Here is a 16,597-nt window from a genome sequence, read left to right as displayed (position 1 = left end):
TCAAATTCTCACACTTTGTAGCTGAAGTCATGTTCCTTTATCAAGGAAACAAGGGTCATAAATATAAGGTGGTCACAAATAAATCCAATAAGTTAAGTGGAGCATCTTTTACCCAGACTGGTTAGAATGTGGGATTTGAGGCAAAAAGGGAGACTGAATAAATGCAGAGGGAGAAAGGAATAGAACATTTGGTAGATAAGATTAGATGAAGTAAGAGAGAGGAAACTTGGGTGGGGCATAAACACCAGAATCGACTAGTTGGGCTGAATGGCCTGTTTCTATCAAGATTAGAGTGGTGCTGGAAAAGCACAGCAGGTCAGGCAGCATCTGAGGAACAGGAAAATCAACGTTTTGGGCAAAAGCCCTTCATCAAGAATGGCTTTTGCCCGAAATGTCGATTTTCCTGTTTCTCGGATGCTGCCTGACCTGTTGTGCTTTTCCAGCACCACTCTAATCTTGACTCTGACCTCCAGCATCTGCAGTCCTCACTTTTGCCTGGCCTGTTTCTGTGTTGGAGAAAGTGAGGACTGCAGATGCTGGAGATCAGAGCTGAAAATGTGTTGCTGGAAAAGCGCAGCAGGTCAGACAGCATCCCAGGAGCAGGAGAAGCGACGTTTCAGGCATGAACCTTCCTGAAGAAGGGTCATGCCTGAAACGTCGATTCTCCTGCTCCTTGGATGCTGCCTGACCTGCTGCGCTTTTCCAGCAACACATTTTCAGCTCTGTTTCTGTATTGTAAAACTCAAACCAGTAAATGGATGGTGGTTATGCTACAGTTAGTCGAACATTAAAGGGAGAATTTACAGCCAAGTAAGGGAGGAGGGAGGAGACAGCTCCTCCCAGTTCACATCCTGACAGTGTGATTAGTAAAACGAGGTTAAAGTTAATAAGAGATAGCGTGACCGTGAAGGCTAGCGGGCTGGTCACATGACAGTACAGCACTTACAACGCTTTTTCTTGTCTGTACCTGTGGCTGGCTCTGTTCCAGTGTCCGTCCCTTCATTCTCCTCTGCTGAGAGTGTCTCTGAAGCCTCGGTTGTGGACTTGCCAGCCACCAGTTCAGCTGCGTTGCCATCTACTGTAGAGACGTCCGTCACCGTCTTCTCTCGCAGTGACTTCTCGTCGTCTTCGTCGATCAGGACCAGCTCTGCTTGGATGGCGCCCTCGTAGCCCAGCAGTTTGTTTGTTTCCTCCTCATCCTCCACGTTCTGATAGCCCATGAAGATCATCGTCACTGGATGCTCAGCACTGGCCTTAGGGGCCTCTCCAGTTGGAATCTGATGGATTACTTTCCCCGCGTGATGCGCTTTAGGGACCATTTCCAGTTTAGCTTCCTTGTGGATCATATCTTTCTTAAGTCCACTATCTCCAGGGCTCCTGGTATTGTCAGGGGATGCACTACTCTCCGATACAGTCAGCGATTCTGGCAAACATTTGTTGCTGCTCACATTTATTCTCCCCGCTCTGTGTATCAACTGATCTACTTCCGATGTAGTCAGGTGATGCACTCCATTCTCCACCACTGCACCTCCTGAACGTACCTCATACACAACTTTGCTGCCATCATCATATACAGCAACCCCTCTCTGATGAACTCCCTCAGGATTCAAAAGAGCAGCGGAGAGGATCTTGGTTTCTCCTGTCAGTTTGTCTTTCTGTACGTTGACCTCCATGGCATACATTGCTGGAATATCAAGAACATGTATATTAAAGGATCTGATAGTCTTAAGTTGGAAAACTGATCAAGGATTACGCTCAAAGTTCTTGCAAAGCTTAAAGGTAGAGATTCCAGTTTTGATACAATCAACAATGCAGGCACAAATTTCGTTTGAAGTTGCACTCGTTTTAAGCAGTTCTGCTTTCTTGAGTTTCTGCTCAAACTCATTTGCATATTGCAACACAAAATCTGCCATAAACCAGTGCAATTGGACAGTGTTTTAAACATAATTTTGACAAAAAAGGTTCCTCCTTTAGAATATATCCCTTGACATGTGTTGCTAAGGAAGTGATGCTAGGCCTCTACAAATTAATGGTCAGACCACACTTGGAGTCCTGTGCCCAGTTATAGAGTCATAGAGTCACAGCGAGGTACAGCATGAAAACAGACCCTTCGGTCCAACCCGTCCATGCTGACCAGATGTCCCAACCCAATCTAGCCCCACCTGCCAGCACCTGGCACATATCCCTCCAAACCCTTCCTATTCATATACCCATCCAAATGCCTCTTAAATGTTGCAATTGTACCATCCTCCACCACTTCCTCTGTCAGCTCATTCCATACACGTACCTCTCTCTGTGTGAAAAAGTTGCCCTGCAGGTATCTTTTATATCTTTCCCCTCTCACCCTAAACCTATGCCCTCCAGTTCTGGACTCCCGGACCTCAGGAAAAAGACTTTGTCTATTTACCCTATCCGTGCCCCTCATAATGTAAACCTCTATAAGGCCACCCATCAGCCTCCGACACTCCAGGGAAAACAGCCCCAGCCTGTTTAGCCTCTCCCTATAGCTCAAATCCTCCAACCCTGGCAACATCCTTGTAAATCTTTTCAGAACTCTTACAAGTTTCACAATATCTTTCCGATAGGAAGGAGAGCAGAATTGCATACAATATTCCAACAGTGGCCTAACCAATGTCCTGTACAGCCGCAACATGACCTCCCAACTATTGTACTCAATACTCTGATCAATAAAGGAAAGCATACCAAACGCCTTCTTCACTATCCTATCTACCTGTGACTCCACTTTCAAGGAGCTATGAACCTGCACACAAGGTCTCTTTGTTCAGCAAAAATCCCTAGGGCCTCACCGTTAAGTGTATAAGTCCTGCTAAGATTTGCTTTCCCAAGATGCAGCATCTCTCATTTATCTGAATTAAACTCCATCTGCCACTTCTCAGCCCATTGGCCCATCTGGTCAAGGTCCTGTTGTAATCTGAGGTAACCCTCTTCGCTGTCCACTACACCTCCAATTTTGGTGTCATCTGCAAACTTACTAACTGTACCTCTTATGCTAGCATGCAAATCATTTATGTAAATGAGAAAAAGTAGAGGATCCAGCACTGATCCTTGTGGCACTCCACTGGTCACAGGCCTCCAGTCTGAAAAACAACCCTCCACCACCACCCTCTATCTTCTACCTTTGAGCCAGTTCTGTATCCAAATGGCTAGTTTTCCCTGTATTCCGTGAGATCTAACCTGCTAACCAGTCTCCCATGGGGAACCTTGTCGAACACCTTACTGAAGTCCATATAGATCACATCTACCGCTCTGCCCTCATCAATCCTCTTTGTTACTTCCTCAAAAAACTCAGTCAAGTTTGTGAGACATGATTTCCCACGCACAAAGCCATGTTGACTATCCCTAATCAGTCCTTGCCTTTCAACACACATGTACATCCTGTCCCTTAGGATTCCCTCCAACAACTTGCCCACCACCATCCTTCCTTCAAATAAGATGCCCAGAAGGAAAGGCTGGTAGGTATAGTGAATGCTGGATGACTAAAAAAATTGAGGGTTTGGTTAAGAAAAAGAAGAAGCATATGTAAGGTATACACAGGAAGGATCGTGTGAATCCTTAGAAGAGTATAAAGGAAGTAGGAATGTACTTCCTTTATAAAGGAAGTAGGCTCACTGGTCTATAGTTCCCTGGCTTGTCCTTACCACTCTTCTTAAACAGTGGCACTACGTTTGCCAACCTCCAGTCTTCTGGCACCTCACCTGTGACTATCAATGATTCAAATATCTCAGCAAGAGACCCAGCAATCACTTCTCTAGCTTCCCACAGAGTTCTAGGGTACACCATATCAGGCCCTGGGGATTTATCCACTTTTTCGTGTTTCAAGACATCCAGCACTTCTTCCTCTGCAATATGGACATTTTACAAGATGTCACCATCTATTTCCCATAGTCTATATCTTCCATATCCTTTTCCACAGTAAATACTGATGCAAAATACTCATTTAGTATCTTCCCCATTTTCTGTGGCTCCACACAAAGGCCACCTTGCTGACCTTTGAGGGGCCCTATTCTCTCCCTAGTTACCCTTTTGCCCTTAATGTATTTGTAAAAACTCTTTGGATTCTCCTTAATTCTATTTGCCAAAGCTATCTCATGTCCCCTTTTTGCCCTCCTGATTTCCCTGTTAAGTATACTTCCTTTATACTCTTCTAAGGATTCACATGACCTATCCTGTGTATACCTTACATATGCTTCCTTCTTTTTCTTAACCAAACCCTCAATTTTTTAAGTCATCCAGCATTCACTATACCTACCAGCCTTTCCTTCTGGGCATCTTATTTGAAAGAAGGATGGTAAAGTCCTAGAGAGAGTGCAAAGGGGATTTATTAGAGTGATACCATGAAGAGGGACTTTAGATGCAAGAAAAGAGTGGAGAAATTGGGCTTATTCTTCTTGGAGCAAAGAAGATGAAGAGGTGAGCAGTTGAAAATTATGAACAATTTGACAGGTTAAAGAAGAATATTCTATTTCCGTTAATTGGAATGTCAGTAACTAGGGGTTACAATTTCAAGATTGTGAGCAAGAGAGCTAGGAGTGAGATGAGGAGAAACTTCTTTACTAAGAGAGTTGTTAGGATTTGGACTGCACAGCCTGAGAGAATGGTGGAGGTGTATTCCAGAGAAGTAAATGGGATATATTTTTGAAAGTGAAACAGTTAGAGGGGTACGGTGAAAGGATTGGAGAATGGAATGAGTTGGGTAGTTCTTTTGTGAGTCAGTACAGACACGATGGGCTGAATGGCTCCCTTCAATATTGTAAAATTCAGTGATTCTATACTTAAAAATATTGACCTGGGGAAATTTGATTAATACAGTTTAAAATAGGCTTATCCCAAATAATAAGCATTTGGATCAGCACCTTGTCACCATCTGTGAGTAAACTAGTTTTAAGTAACCGAAAAAAACTACACAGAACCTTTTGTTCACTTTTTTCATGTACAACAGCCGTCTCGTTTGTAAATTGTAAGGAAGAGTTCTATTCAAAATCTTTTAAATCACTCCAGCTAAAATCCTTGCATCAGAAAGAACCAGCGTAATATTTAGAGTTTGTTTCAGGGATTGCAAACACAAATGACGAGCAAAGATTCACCATGGCGATTGATTTGATCTTGAGCCTTAGCGATTTTTGTAAGTGGGGCTAGTTACCAGCACAATACCTTTTAAATCAATGGTTAAATTGTGGGAGATGAGCTGATTTGCACATAAAATTCTGCAATCTTTGGTGCAGGTTCGAATGAATTTGGATGAATTGCATGGAAAAGAAAGAGCAACCTCTAAGTGCAGATTTTTTGTTTCATACTGTTTTTCTTTGCTTTCTTAAAATTTCTACATAGTCTCAGTATAAGCAGTGGCAAAGGATAATATGTTAAATGGAAGCTCTGCCTGTAATGAAAGCTCATTGAAGCACCCAGTGTTAAAATTGGTGGAGATGGACTATATCAAGTTAAAGATGTGCCATGAGAGTAATATTACAACTAATTTATATGTTCCATTTTGGTTGTTCTGATGATAATTTATAAAGAGAAGCTTTCTACCACAGTGCTATTTCCATTAGTTTTTCATCTTTGTGGCAATGTGCGCATTTTGGAATTGTAGACATTTGACAGTGTGAGGGCTCATTGGTGAGCAGAGAACTGCCCTTGTTCTGGTATTTGTAAATTTTCAGTGGATCTGCAGTTTGCTGTCAGTGTGTCAACCCAACATTATATTGTAACACCCAGATGTGCTGATGAAGGCATCAATCCTTCCATCTAGTTGGCTGATACCAGTGGAAACCAAGGAGAAGTGAGATGTAGAGAGGATATGGGAGGGAATTCTGAAGCTTAGAGCCTGAGCGGCTGAAGACACAACCACCAATGTGGAATGAAGGAAATTCAGCTGGAATTAGAGGAACACAGATGTTTCAGAGGTTTGTCAGGCTGCAGGAGAATGCTAACTGAAGTGATTGTGAAGGGAGAGACCATGGAGAAATTAATATGAGTGTAAAATCAATGACCTATGAAGAAAGGTTAAAAGCAGCCTCGAGGGAAGGCATGTTGAATGAAAGAGTTTTAATACTAAAGGTATAAAAAACGTTGTAGTGTAGCATATTATTACACTTCAATCATCCTCATCCTGACCATTAGTTTTAAATCATGCAAAAATCAAGATGTTGGAAGTATATATACATTTCTACATTGAGTGGTCCCTATGTCTGGGCCAAGAAGCCCAGGTTCAAGACTCCTCCAGAGATGTGTAAAAACATCTCTGAAAGATTGATTAGAAAATATCTACAGTAGAGAATTAGCCATTACACTCAATTTATCAGTGCTGATGTTTATATTTAACACAAGCCTCCTCCAACCTTAGTTGAGAATGAACTTCACGCAAAGATTGATCAATGCCTTGAATCATCTGATAAAGTGGGAGGGAGGCAGGACAAGCTTCGGCTGAACGGTGGTCTATTCAGTGCCTAGACTGTGGTGCTGGAAAAGCACAGCAGGTCAGGCAGCATCCAATGAACAAGAGAATTGACATTTTGGGCATAAGCCCTTCAGCAGAAATTCCTGATGAAGGGCTTATACCCGAAACGTCGATTCTTCTGCTCCTCGGATGCTGCCTGACCTGCTGTGCTTTTCCAGCACCACATTCTCGACTCTGATCTCCAGCATCTGCAGTCCTCAGTTTCTCCTCCGACTCAGTGCCTATGTAGTTGAATATCAATAATTGCAAAAGGAACTCTACCTTCTTTTTAACGTACATTTTTCATGCACTTAATTAGGAAGAGTTGTGACCAGCTACAGAGAACCTAGATTGATAGTAAATTCAGGATACTTGTTCAGCAGCAGAGTATTCTTTTAACTCAGGATAATTAAAATTCCAATATGCATGATTTTAAACTGTGAGTCAATGAGCAGCACTCTTGATTTTGGATCAGGAGGTTGTAGGTTCATGTCCAACATGATTATTTGAGTGGAGAAGTCAAATCTGACACCACTGAGGGAATGCTGCACTGCCAGACGTGCTGATTTCTGAATGAGATGTCAACCAAGGCTCCATGGGCCCTCTAAGGTGGATCCCATGCTGCTATTTTAAGCATGAGCAGGGAACTATCCCTAATGTTTGGCAAATATTTATCTCTCACTCAGCATCATAAAAACAGATGAGGTAAAAACAATGACTGCAGATGCTGGAAACCAGATTCTGGATTAGTGGTGCTGGAAGAGCACAGCAGTTCAGGCTTCGGAAGCTCCTTGGATGCTGCCTGAACTGCTGTGCTCTTCCAGCACCACTAATCCAGAATCATAAAAACAGATGCCATGGCTTTTACCACATTTTTGTTCGAGGGAACTTACTGGGTTCAAATTGGCTGCTGTGATTCCCCCATTAGATGAAAAACTATAGTTCAAAACTGCTTCATTGACTGTAATGCGCTGTAATGCGGCTGTGAAAAGTACTGCATAAATGCAAGTATTTCATTTTGCTTTCAGACTGCAGATCAGAGTTCCAGGCCCAGTGTCTGGTCAGTATGGAATTAGCTAAGCATAGCTAGCATCCAATTATGGGGAGACTACAATTGGTTACAACAATCTCAGGTAAAAAGAGGGGCAATCAAAATTCAGCAGTGGCTGCTGGTCAATAAACAAGGTGCGCTTCTAGAAGAGACATTGGGTTAGAACACAATTGATGCTATGACTGGCACTTACTGAGTAAGGCTCACATACCTATCATGATCAGTGGACAAAGTTAAAAATCACACAACACCAGGTTATAGTCCAACAGGTTTATTTGGAAGCACTAGCTTTCGAGGTACTGCCTCATCATCAGGTGGACAACCTCCTGATAAAGAGGCAGCACCTCGAAAGCTAGTGCTTCCAAATAAACCTTTTGGACTATAGCCTGCTGTTATGTGATTTTTAACTTTGTCCACCCCAGTCCAATACCTGCACCTCCAAATCATGATCAGTAGAGACAGTTGGAAGGCTGGAAGAAACAAGTGCTTGCATCCTGGTCCATCAGGACATTGCAAGCCTTCCCATTTTCTCTGTTGTTTTATCACAGGATCTTACAGCACTGCAGCAGGCAGTTCAGCCAATTTGCCTGTGATAGCTCTTTGACAAGTTATCCAATTAGTCCCACTCTTTCCCCACAGACCTGCAAAACTTTCTCCTCTTCAGTATTCATCTAATTCTATCTGCTTTCAGATGGTGCACAGTTCCGACTTAAAATGTTTCAGGAACAGGTCAAGATCCAAGTTAAAGGTAGACACCTTAGTTTGTTGGAGAGCAAAGAACATATGTAGGCATCCTGGTAATGTGGTGAAATGCACAGGGTCTCATGGTCTATTGTGCTCAACCGTTTCTTAGTGCTGGGAATTGGCAATATGTTTGTCTGCAACTTTACCCTCTCCCAGGTTGCAGGTGCTGTTTGAGGCCCTAGAGGGGTCTACAGTTGTGGACTTTGGCTGGAGGAATAAACAAGCTGACTATTATTTGAATGGAGAAAGATTGTGGAAAGCTGCAGCTCAGAAGGATTTGGGGCTTCTTGTGATTAAGTCTCAAAAAGCTAGCATATAAGTTCAGCAGGAAGGTAGATGGTTTATTGGCCTCCATTTCAAAGAACTTACAGTTTAAAAGTAGTGAATTCTTGCTAAAATTGAATAAAACACAAGTTAGACGACACCTAATAAACTGTGAACAGTCTTCATTCCCATTATCTAAGGAAAGATACATTCATATTGGTTGCCAAAGGTTTACTAGGCTGATGCTAGGTTTGCAAAGATCTTCTTACGAGAGAAAGTTGAATAGGTTGGGCCTTCACTTGTTGGATTTTAGAAAATGAGTGGCAACTTCATTGAAATGCGTAAGATTCTTAAGGGAGTTTACAGGATAAATGCAGAAAGATGGTTTCCCCTTGTGGGAGAGTGTAGCTCTGGGTAGGGCATAGTCTCAGAGTTAAGCAGAAGCCCAGTTAGGACAGATGAAGAGGAATTGCTTCTCTCTGAGGATAGTGAATTTATGGAATGCTTTGTCACAGAAGTTTGTAGAGGTCAGGCCATGAAGTAACTGAAAGCAAATACAATAATGCCTTTCAAAAAGGAATTAGATGAATTCTGAAGAGGAGAAAGTTTTGCAGGTCTGTGGGGAAAGAGTGGGACTAATTGGATAACTTGTTCAAAGAGCTATCACAGGCAAATTGGCTGAAGTCGACTGATTTTTGGAAGACCAACTATTACGGGGAAAAAGCAAGAAAATGGATTTGGGGATTATCAGATGAACTGAGTGGCAGAACTGAATCAACAGGCTACTCCTACATCTTATGGATTTATAACAACTCTGTGTGTAAAAACAACCACTCATCATCTTGCCTCTGGTTCTTCTGCTCATTACATTAAAACTATGCCTTCTGGCTTCTGATTCTCCTGCTCCTGGAAATAATTTCCCCTTCAATAAAAACCCTTTAAATGTTGAACACCTTGAGTAAATCTCCCCTTCACCTTCTCTGCTATAACAGTAACGCCTTCAGTTCCTCCAGTCCTTCCAAGTCACTGAAGTCCCTCATTGTCTGGTGCCAGGAAATAGCGCCCCCACGACTTGACAATTCTCCTTTAAGTTTGATGCTCAGAGTTTGATACCACATTATAACAGAGGCCAAGACCATGTTTCATAAATGATTAGCATAACCCCTTTGCTTTTTTAACTGGATTCCTCAATTGCGTCTTGGCTTTTAACAGCCTTTTCAACTTGCCCTTCCACCTTCAATGATTTCTGTACATAGATTCCCAAGTCTGTCTGCTTCAGCACCTCCTTTAAATTTGTACTATTTCCTTTACATTGACACTCCTCTGTCACTTACCCTGCACCTTCTCTGTGCTGTCCTGCCCTTTCATCGACTCCATCCTTTGTGAGCAGAGAGTCGGAAGGTCGGGTATTCCAAGAAAAACGTAATTCACTGCATCTGTTGGTGATGGTGGGGGTGGGATGTAGGGAAACAAAATGACGGGTGGCACTATAAGACTCGCTGCTGATACAGCAGAGTTCCCGGGAATGCTGTATTAAACCAGAACAATAAAAAGCAGCACCAGCACCAAGCTTTTTTTGCACTGAACAGCTGGATCAGAGGGAACAATGAGGCACGCTCACAATCTCATGATTGGCGTTAAACAGAGTAGCTGAGGCAGGAAATATTGAGGCTTGCCTTCAAGCTGCTGAAAATTTAATTCAATCAGGGTTTTGCGATTTTGAAAGGGACTCCATGACACACCCACACCACAGTTCATTGATTACAGCAACATTTGGTGAGAGAGAAGGCACCAAAGTCTCAAAGTGCAAAGCCCTACACCACCATGGGAAATGATAAGGCTTACAACTCCGTTTTATAATTTCCCTTGTTTCATAATAGTTCCCCTTTACTTCTTTTGCATGTTTGCAATCTTTATCATTTTTGTCATCTGAAAGCTTCACAGCAAATCAACTTAACACAAACCATTTGTCGTCAATGTCATTCAGCCACGATTGTGCCAGAAAACAATTGGAACTGACATCATTCCAAAACTATGAATTATTTTTAGAGATGCAGAATGCCATACTTCCTGCTGCTGTGCTCTGACAGAACAATGCAGCAAAGTATGTATGGCCCTCCTTCTTAATACAGTGGCATGATCCCATCACCAATGCTCCTAATGCCAGGGTGCTGCTGACTATGGAGTTAAGGTCTAATGATACCAACAACCGTGCCCAATCTGGTTCACATTCCCACTCAATACATGCAAGCCTTAACAGCAAAATGTTGTTGACAACAACAACTTAGCTGGGTAAATCACCCTGAGACATTTTGCAGGGTCACTATTGGACAAAATTCAACACTGAGTGACATGAGGTGACAAAAGCTTGGTCAAGGAGGCTGAGTGTTTTAAAGGAGCAGAAAGCCAGAGAGATTTAGAGTGGAAATTCTAAACTTGGGGCCTTTAGCACTGAAAAGCACAGTAGCCAATTGTGCAGGAAAGGAAATTAGGGATATTCAGGAAGTTAGAATTGGAGGAGTGTAAAGTTATGGAATATAATTAATTACAGAAATGGTGCACATTGTTCTTAGTTGACATCTACACATAATAGGGACCAGAGGTCGGGATATGGGCACATCAGGTCCTACTTTCAGGGCTGGAGGGAGCTCTTTATGCTTGGATCCTGGGAGGGGTCGCTTTGCTTAACTTTGTGGGCAGGAACAGCATTTAGGCCAAGAGCAGCACCAGAGCCAGGTTTTCCATTACTGCCCATACAAGGACATAGTGCATTATTCCTGACCACTTTTTATTCTCATGTTGAATTTGCAACTGCTGTTGAAGGAAGAGGAAAGTGGGAGGCATTCTTTGGGGCACTCGGACTGAATTTGTTGGAAACACAAGGAGCACCAGCATGGAAGTGGGTGCATGCCCCTGACCACATGGATTGCAGATTACCAATGAATGGAACTTCATGAGAGATTGAAGTGGAGTCTATTTCACAGTTTTGGGCTCTCTTACAGCAGCAAGAAATAAGTACATTGATGTATACACCTGCAACAGCATAGGATTTGCACACTCAAAGTAGCATTTACCACTCAACTTCCAACTCCTGATACCAAGACAATACCACTACCTACTAAACCACAGGTGACTGCCCTGTTATTTGCTGCTTTGTGCTATTTGGACATTGTGAGTGTACTTATTTGCAAAGACTGATAAGTGCTTTCACAAAGGTGGATAAACTCTAAAACAGGAGCCAAGAGCAATTAGTACCTCTACCCAAGATGCATGCAAATGAACAAGAAGTTGGATATAAGCCTTATATTTAACCCTAAAGAGTCATGATGTGGCCTCCTTATTATCTAGAGATTGAATATATTGATTATGGTATTCTACACTGCTATATAAGACACTTCGTTATTTCCAAATTAATTGGAGAGCCCCTTTTCTTGTAAATCCTTTAGAAAACCAGAACAAACTATACCATCCATTTATTGAGGAGTGAGGGACCCTTTGAAGGACCCTTCTCCATTAAACAGCAACACATAACATCAACACAATAGACTGTACTAAATGTAATTGTGGCCATTAAGTTGCTTGATCCCTTTAAGCAGGCTCTTTGAATAAAATTATCTATTTTGACCTTTTAAGTACTAAGATAGCAAGTGAGTATAAAAATAGACAATTAAAAAATTAGATTCAAGCATCTCTGATAGCTCCCACATACTTAACCTACTGTCCTCCAAAGAGCAATTTTTTATAATGTTCTCTCTTTATTACAAATTTGCTTGTTCTGCTGAAACATGCCTTTTTTTTAAAGATAGAGACATTGCTAACAAGGCCAGTGTGAGAAGTTGAAGGTAACATTTCTTTAGGAATGCAGCATCATATTTATGCATGTAAGATCCCAGATACATGTGGCTTTTCACATGATTATCAACAAAATTTGACACTGGGCCACATTAAGAGTATTAGGAGACACATCTGGTCAAAGAAGCAGTTTTTAAGGAACGCACTAAAAGAATAATGAGAGGTAAATGTTGGAAAAGATTTGAGAGTGAATGCCTTACTTTAGCATTTAGGCAGCTGAAATCACAGCCATCAATGGTACAGGGAAAGAAATGGATTATGTGCCAGAGACTAGAACTTGCAGAGTGCATAGATCTCAGAGGCTGGATGAGTTTAAAAAGACAGAAAGGCACAAACTACTGCAGGGATTTGGAAGCAAGAGGAAGAATTTGAAATCAAGGTATTTCTGGACCAGAATTCAGTGTAGGTCAGTGAGCAAATGGATGATATCTACTATTGTCCTTTAGAAAGGAAATCTACTGTCCTTACTTGGTCTGATCAACATGTGACTGAAAACACATTTCAATGTAGTTGACTCAGAACTGTCCTACAGTCAATTCAAGAATGGCAAGAAATGCTGGCCTAGCCAGTGATACCCCCATCTACGAATGAAAAAAAGACAACTGGGATCAGGTACAAGTTAGGATATAGCCAATTGAATTTGAATGCCATGAGGTTAATGGAGAATGGAAGATGGGAGTTGGCCAATGAGTCAAGTCTGTGGGATGGGAGGAGGAGGACAGGGGCGGTGGTGGACATAAATGCATGGAAGATCTTCATTAGCTGTTACTTTCACATTTACATTAAGGAGCTGTTTCTGCTCAGTTTATGGTACAAGGCAAGTTCCACGGCAGCACTGAAATAACTGTTTGGGAAACACTGTTTGAAAGCTGAAATACTCATTTATACTTTACAGGAAAAGGAATGCAGGGAATAGTGAAGAAAGATTGGGATGTTGATAAGACCAAAAAGAAGAGTTTGAGCCTTTTGAAGAAAAGATGCCAATATAGAGGGAAGTAGGGAGAGAAATCCAGGACTGGATGTACCCAATTTTAATTCACTTGTGAGACATGGGCATCACTGGCTGGCCAGTATTTATTGCCCATATCCAGCTGCCCTTGAGAAGGTGGTAGCGAGCTGCCTTCCAGAACTGCTGCAGTTCACATGCTGTTGGTTGACCCACAATGACCTTAAAGAGGTATTTCCAGGATTTTGAATCAGCGATAATGAAGTAAAGGCAATACATTTCCAAGTCAGGTTGGTTAGTGCTTTGGAGGGGAACTTGCAAGTGGTGGTGTTCGCATATATCTGCTACCCCTGTCTTTTTAGGTGGAAATGTTTGTGGGTTTGGAAGGTGGTGTCTAAGGATTTTTGGTAAATTTCTGCAGTGCAGCTTGCAGGTAGTACACACTGCTACGACTGAATGTTCGTGGTGGAGGGAATGGATGTCTATGGGTGTGGTGCCAATTAAGTGGATTGCTTTGTCTTGGATGGCATCAAGCTTCTTGAGTGTTGTTGGAGTTGTACCTGTTTAGGCAAGTGGGAAGTATTCTATCACAGCCCTGACTGGTACCTTGTTGATAATGAACAGGACTTGGGCAGTCAGGAGGTGAGTTACTTGATGCAGCATTCCTGGTCTTTGACCTGCTCTTGTAGCTACTGTGTTTATGTGGTGGGTCCATTTGAGTTTCTGGTCAATGGTAACCACTAGGATGTTGATAGTTAGGGATTCAGTGATGGTAATACCATTGAATGGTGTGATTATTACTAGCCACTTGTCAGCCCAACTCTGAATATTGTTGCATTCAAACATGGACTGCTTCAGAATCTGAGGAGTCATGAATGGTGCTGAACATTGTGCAATCATCGGCGAACACCCTCATTTCTGACGTTATGATGGATGGCCATTGATGCAGCAACGGAAGATGTTTCAGCCTAGGCACAGCTTAGATCTGATCTGTTGGTTGTGGGTGTATCCGTTGGTCTATTGCTTGCTGCTTATGCTGTTTGATAACACAAGTAGCCCTGTTTGGTAGCTTCACCAGGTTGACACCTCACTTTCAGGCATGCCATGTGCTGCTCTTGGCATGACCCCTACTGCACTCTCCATTGAACCAGGGTTGATCCCTTGGCTTGATGGTAATCGTTGAGTGGGGACATGCTAGACCATGAGGTTGCAGGTTGTGTAGGAGTACAGTTCTGTGGTTGTTGATGGCCCCACAGTGTCACATAGGTGCCTAGTTTTGTGTTGCTAGATGTGTACAAAGTCAGTCCCATTTAGCATGGTGTAGGTGGTAACAACAGGGTTTTTTCAAGGTGAAGGCAGGACTTTGTCTCCACAGTGGTCACTCTCACTGATATTGTCATGGACAGATGCATTTATAGCTGGCAGATTGGTAACAATGAGGTCAAGTATGCTTTTCTTTCCTGTTGGTTCCTTTACCGTCTGCTGTAGGCCCAGTATAGCAGCTACACACTTTGGAACTCAACCAGTTTGATCAGTACTGCTGCTGCCAAGTTGCAGTTGATAGTGGACATTGAAATCCCCCCCAGAATGCATTTTGCACCCTTGCTTCCCTCAATGCTTCCTCCAAGTGCTTTTCAACATCATGATTCATCAGCCGAAGGAGGGCATTACGTGGTAATCAGCAGGAGATTTCCTTGCCCATGTTCAACCTAAAGGTGTGAGATTTCATGGGGTTCAGTGTCAATGTTGAGGAATCCCAGGGTGACTCCCTCCTCACTGTATACCACTATGCTGCCACCTCTGCTGGTGGGACAGGACATATCCAGGGATGGTGATGGTGATGTCTGGTTCATTGTCTGTAAGGGATGATTCCATGAATACATGGAGTCAGTACATGGAGTATATCAGGCTGTTGCTTGTGTAGTCTTTGAGACAGGTCTCCCAACTTCGGCACCAGCTTCCAGATGTTAGTAAGGAGACTTTGCAAAGTCAACAGGGTTCTGTCTGGTGTTGCCTTTTCTGATTGAACTGTCAATGCCAAGTGGTTCATCGGTTTCATTTCTTTATTGAGACTTAGTAGCAAATGCATAGTACTAAGTTATCCTGGAACAGTATTTTAAGAGCAGTAAGACTATGCTATTTTCTGGGTCTGTACATTGTTAAAGTGCAAGGTGGCCTTTAGTAGAGTGATGTGCTCTTCCTGTCAGATGTAGGATATTAGGGAGAATTTCAATATTCCTGATGATTATGTCTGCAAGAAGTGTGTTTGATTGCAAGTCCTATTGCATCACAAGGATCGGTTGGAGCAGCAGTTCGAGGTAATGGGGAATTTACAGGAGTGTGATGGATGGTAGTTTCAGGAAGGGAGAAAAATCACAAATACAGTCAGGTAGATGGGTTACCTTCAGGAAATGTGTGTGTGGGATTGGGAGAGGGTAATGGGGAGCTGTAGACATTGGAACTGATGACATGGAAGAGCAAAAGATTGAGGTTCTGAGGAGCGAATAAAGGAAATTAAGCAGGAATTTAAAAAAACAGGTCCTTGAGGGCAGTAATATCTAAATTACTCATGATGCCACGAACTAGTGAGTGTAGGAATAAGAGGATAGAGCAGATGAATACGTGACTGAGGAGCTGGTGCAGGAGAGAAAGATTCATATTTTTGGATCATTGGAATCTCTTCTGGGGGAGAAGTGACATGGACAAGAAGAACGGGTTGCACCTGAATTGGAAGAGGACTAATATACTGGCAGGGGGATTTGCTCAGATGGTCAGGAGGATTTAAACCAGTAAGGGGTGGTGGGGTCAGTGAGGGGTGGTGGTAGTTGTGGTGGGATCCAGGAAGATAGTGAGGAAAGAGATCAGCCTGAGACTGGTGCAGTTGGAAAAAGGAGCAAGTCAAAGAGTCAGGGCAGATAGGAACAAAGCAGAGAATGAGTTAGGTCTGATAAATTAAACTACATTTATTTCAATGTAGGAGGCCTAATAAGTAAGGCCTATAAATTCAGGGAATGGTTGGGAAAATGGCACTGGGATAGCATTGCAATTATAGAGACATGGCTCAGGGATAGACAGGATTGGCAGTGTAATGTTCCAGGGTATCGATGCTATAGGAAGGATAGAAAGGGAGGCAAGAGAGTGGAGGGAGTGATGTTTTTCATTAGGGATAATGTCATAGCTGTACTTAGAGAAGATATTTCTGTGTTTACTATGGAAATGGATATGGAACTTGGGGAAATAAATAGTGACATATTAAAACACGTCCATATTACAGAAGAGGATG

At 42.5% G+C, this 16,597-nt stretch overlaps 1 protein-coding gene across 2 annotated transcripts in view; it reads right to left on the bottom strand.

Moving 5' to 3' along the window:
* Positions 1-16,597, bottom strand: part of LOC140488132 (paralemmin-1-like) — a 322,296-nt gene that overhangs the window by 170,267 nt on the left and 135,432 nt on the right. The window contains exon 6 of one of the 2 annotated variants that reach the window (XM_072587945.1): positions 947-1,684. In XM_072587945.1, coding sequence (XP_072444046.1) covers positions 947-1,684 — 738 coding nt within the window. Of the gene's footprint in view, positions 1-707; positions 1,685-16,597 lie in introns of those variants that run through there. The other variant, XM_072587955.1, reaches the window with a different exon arrangement.

Source organism: Chiloscyllium punctatum, chromosome 2, assembly GCF_047496795.1.
Source record: "Chiloscyllium punctatum isolate Juve2018m chromosome 2, sChiPun1.3, whole genome shotgun sequence".
Taxonomy (NCBI): Eukaryota; Metazoa; Chordata; class Chondrichthyes; order Orectolobiformes; family Hemiscylliidae; genus Chiloscyllium; species Chiloscyllium punctatum.
The sequence above is the reverse complement of the archived record's forward strand: the minus strand, read 5'-3'. Positions and strand labels throughout refer to the sequence as shown.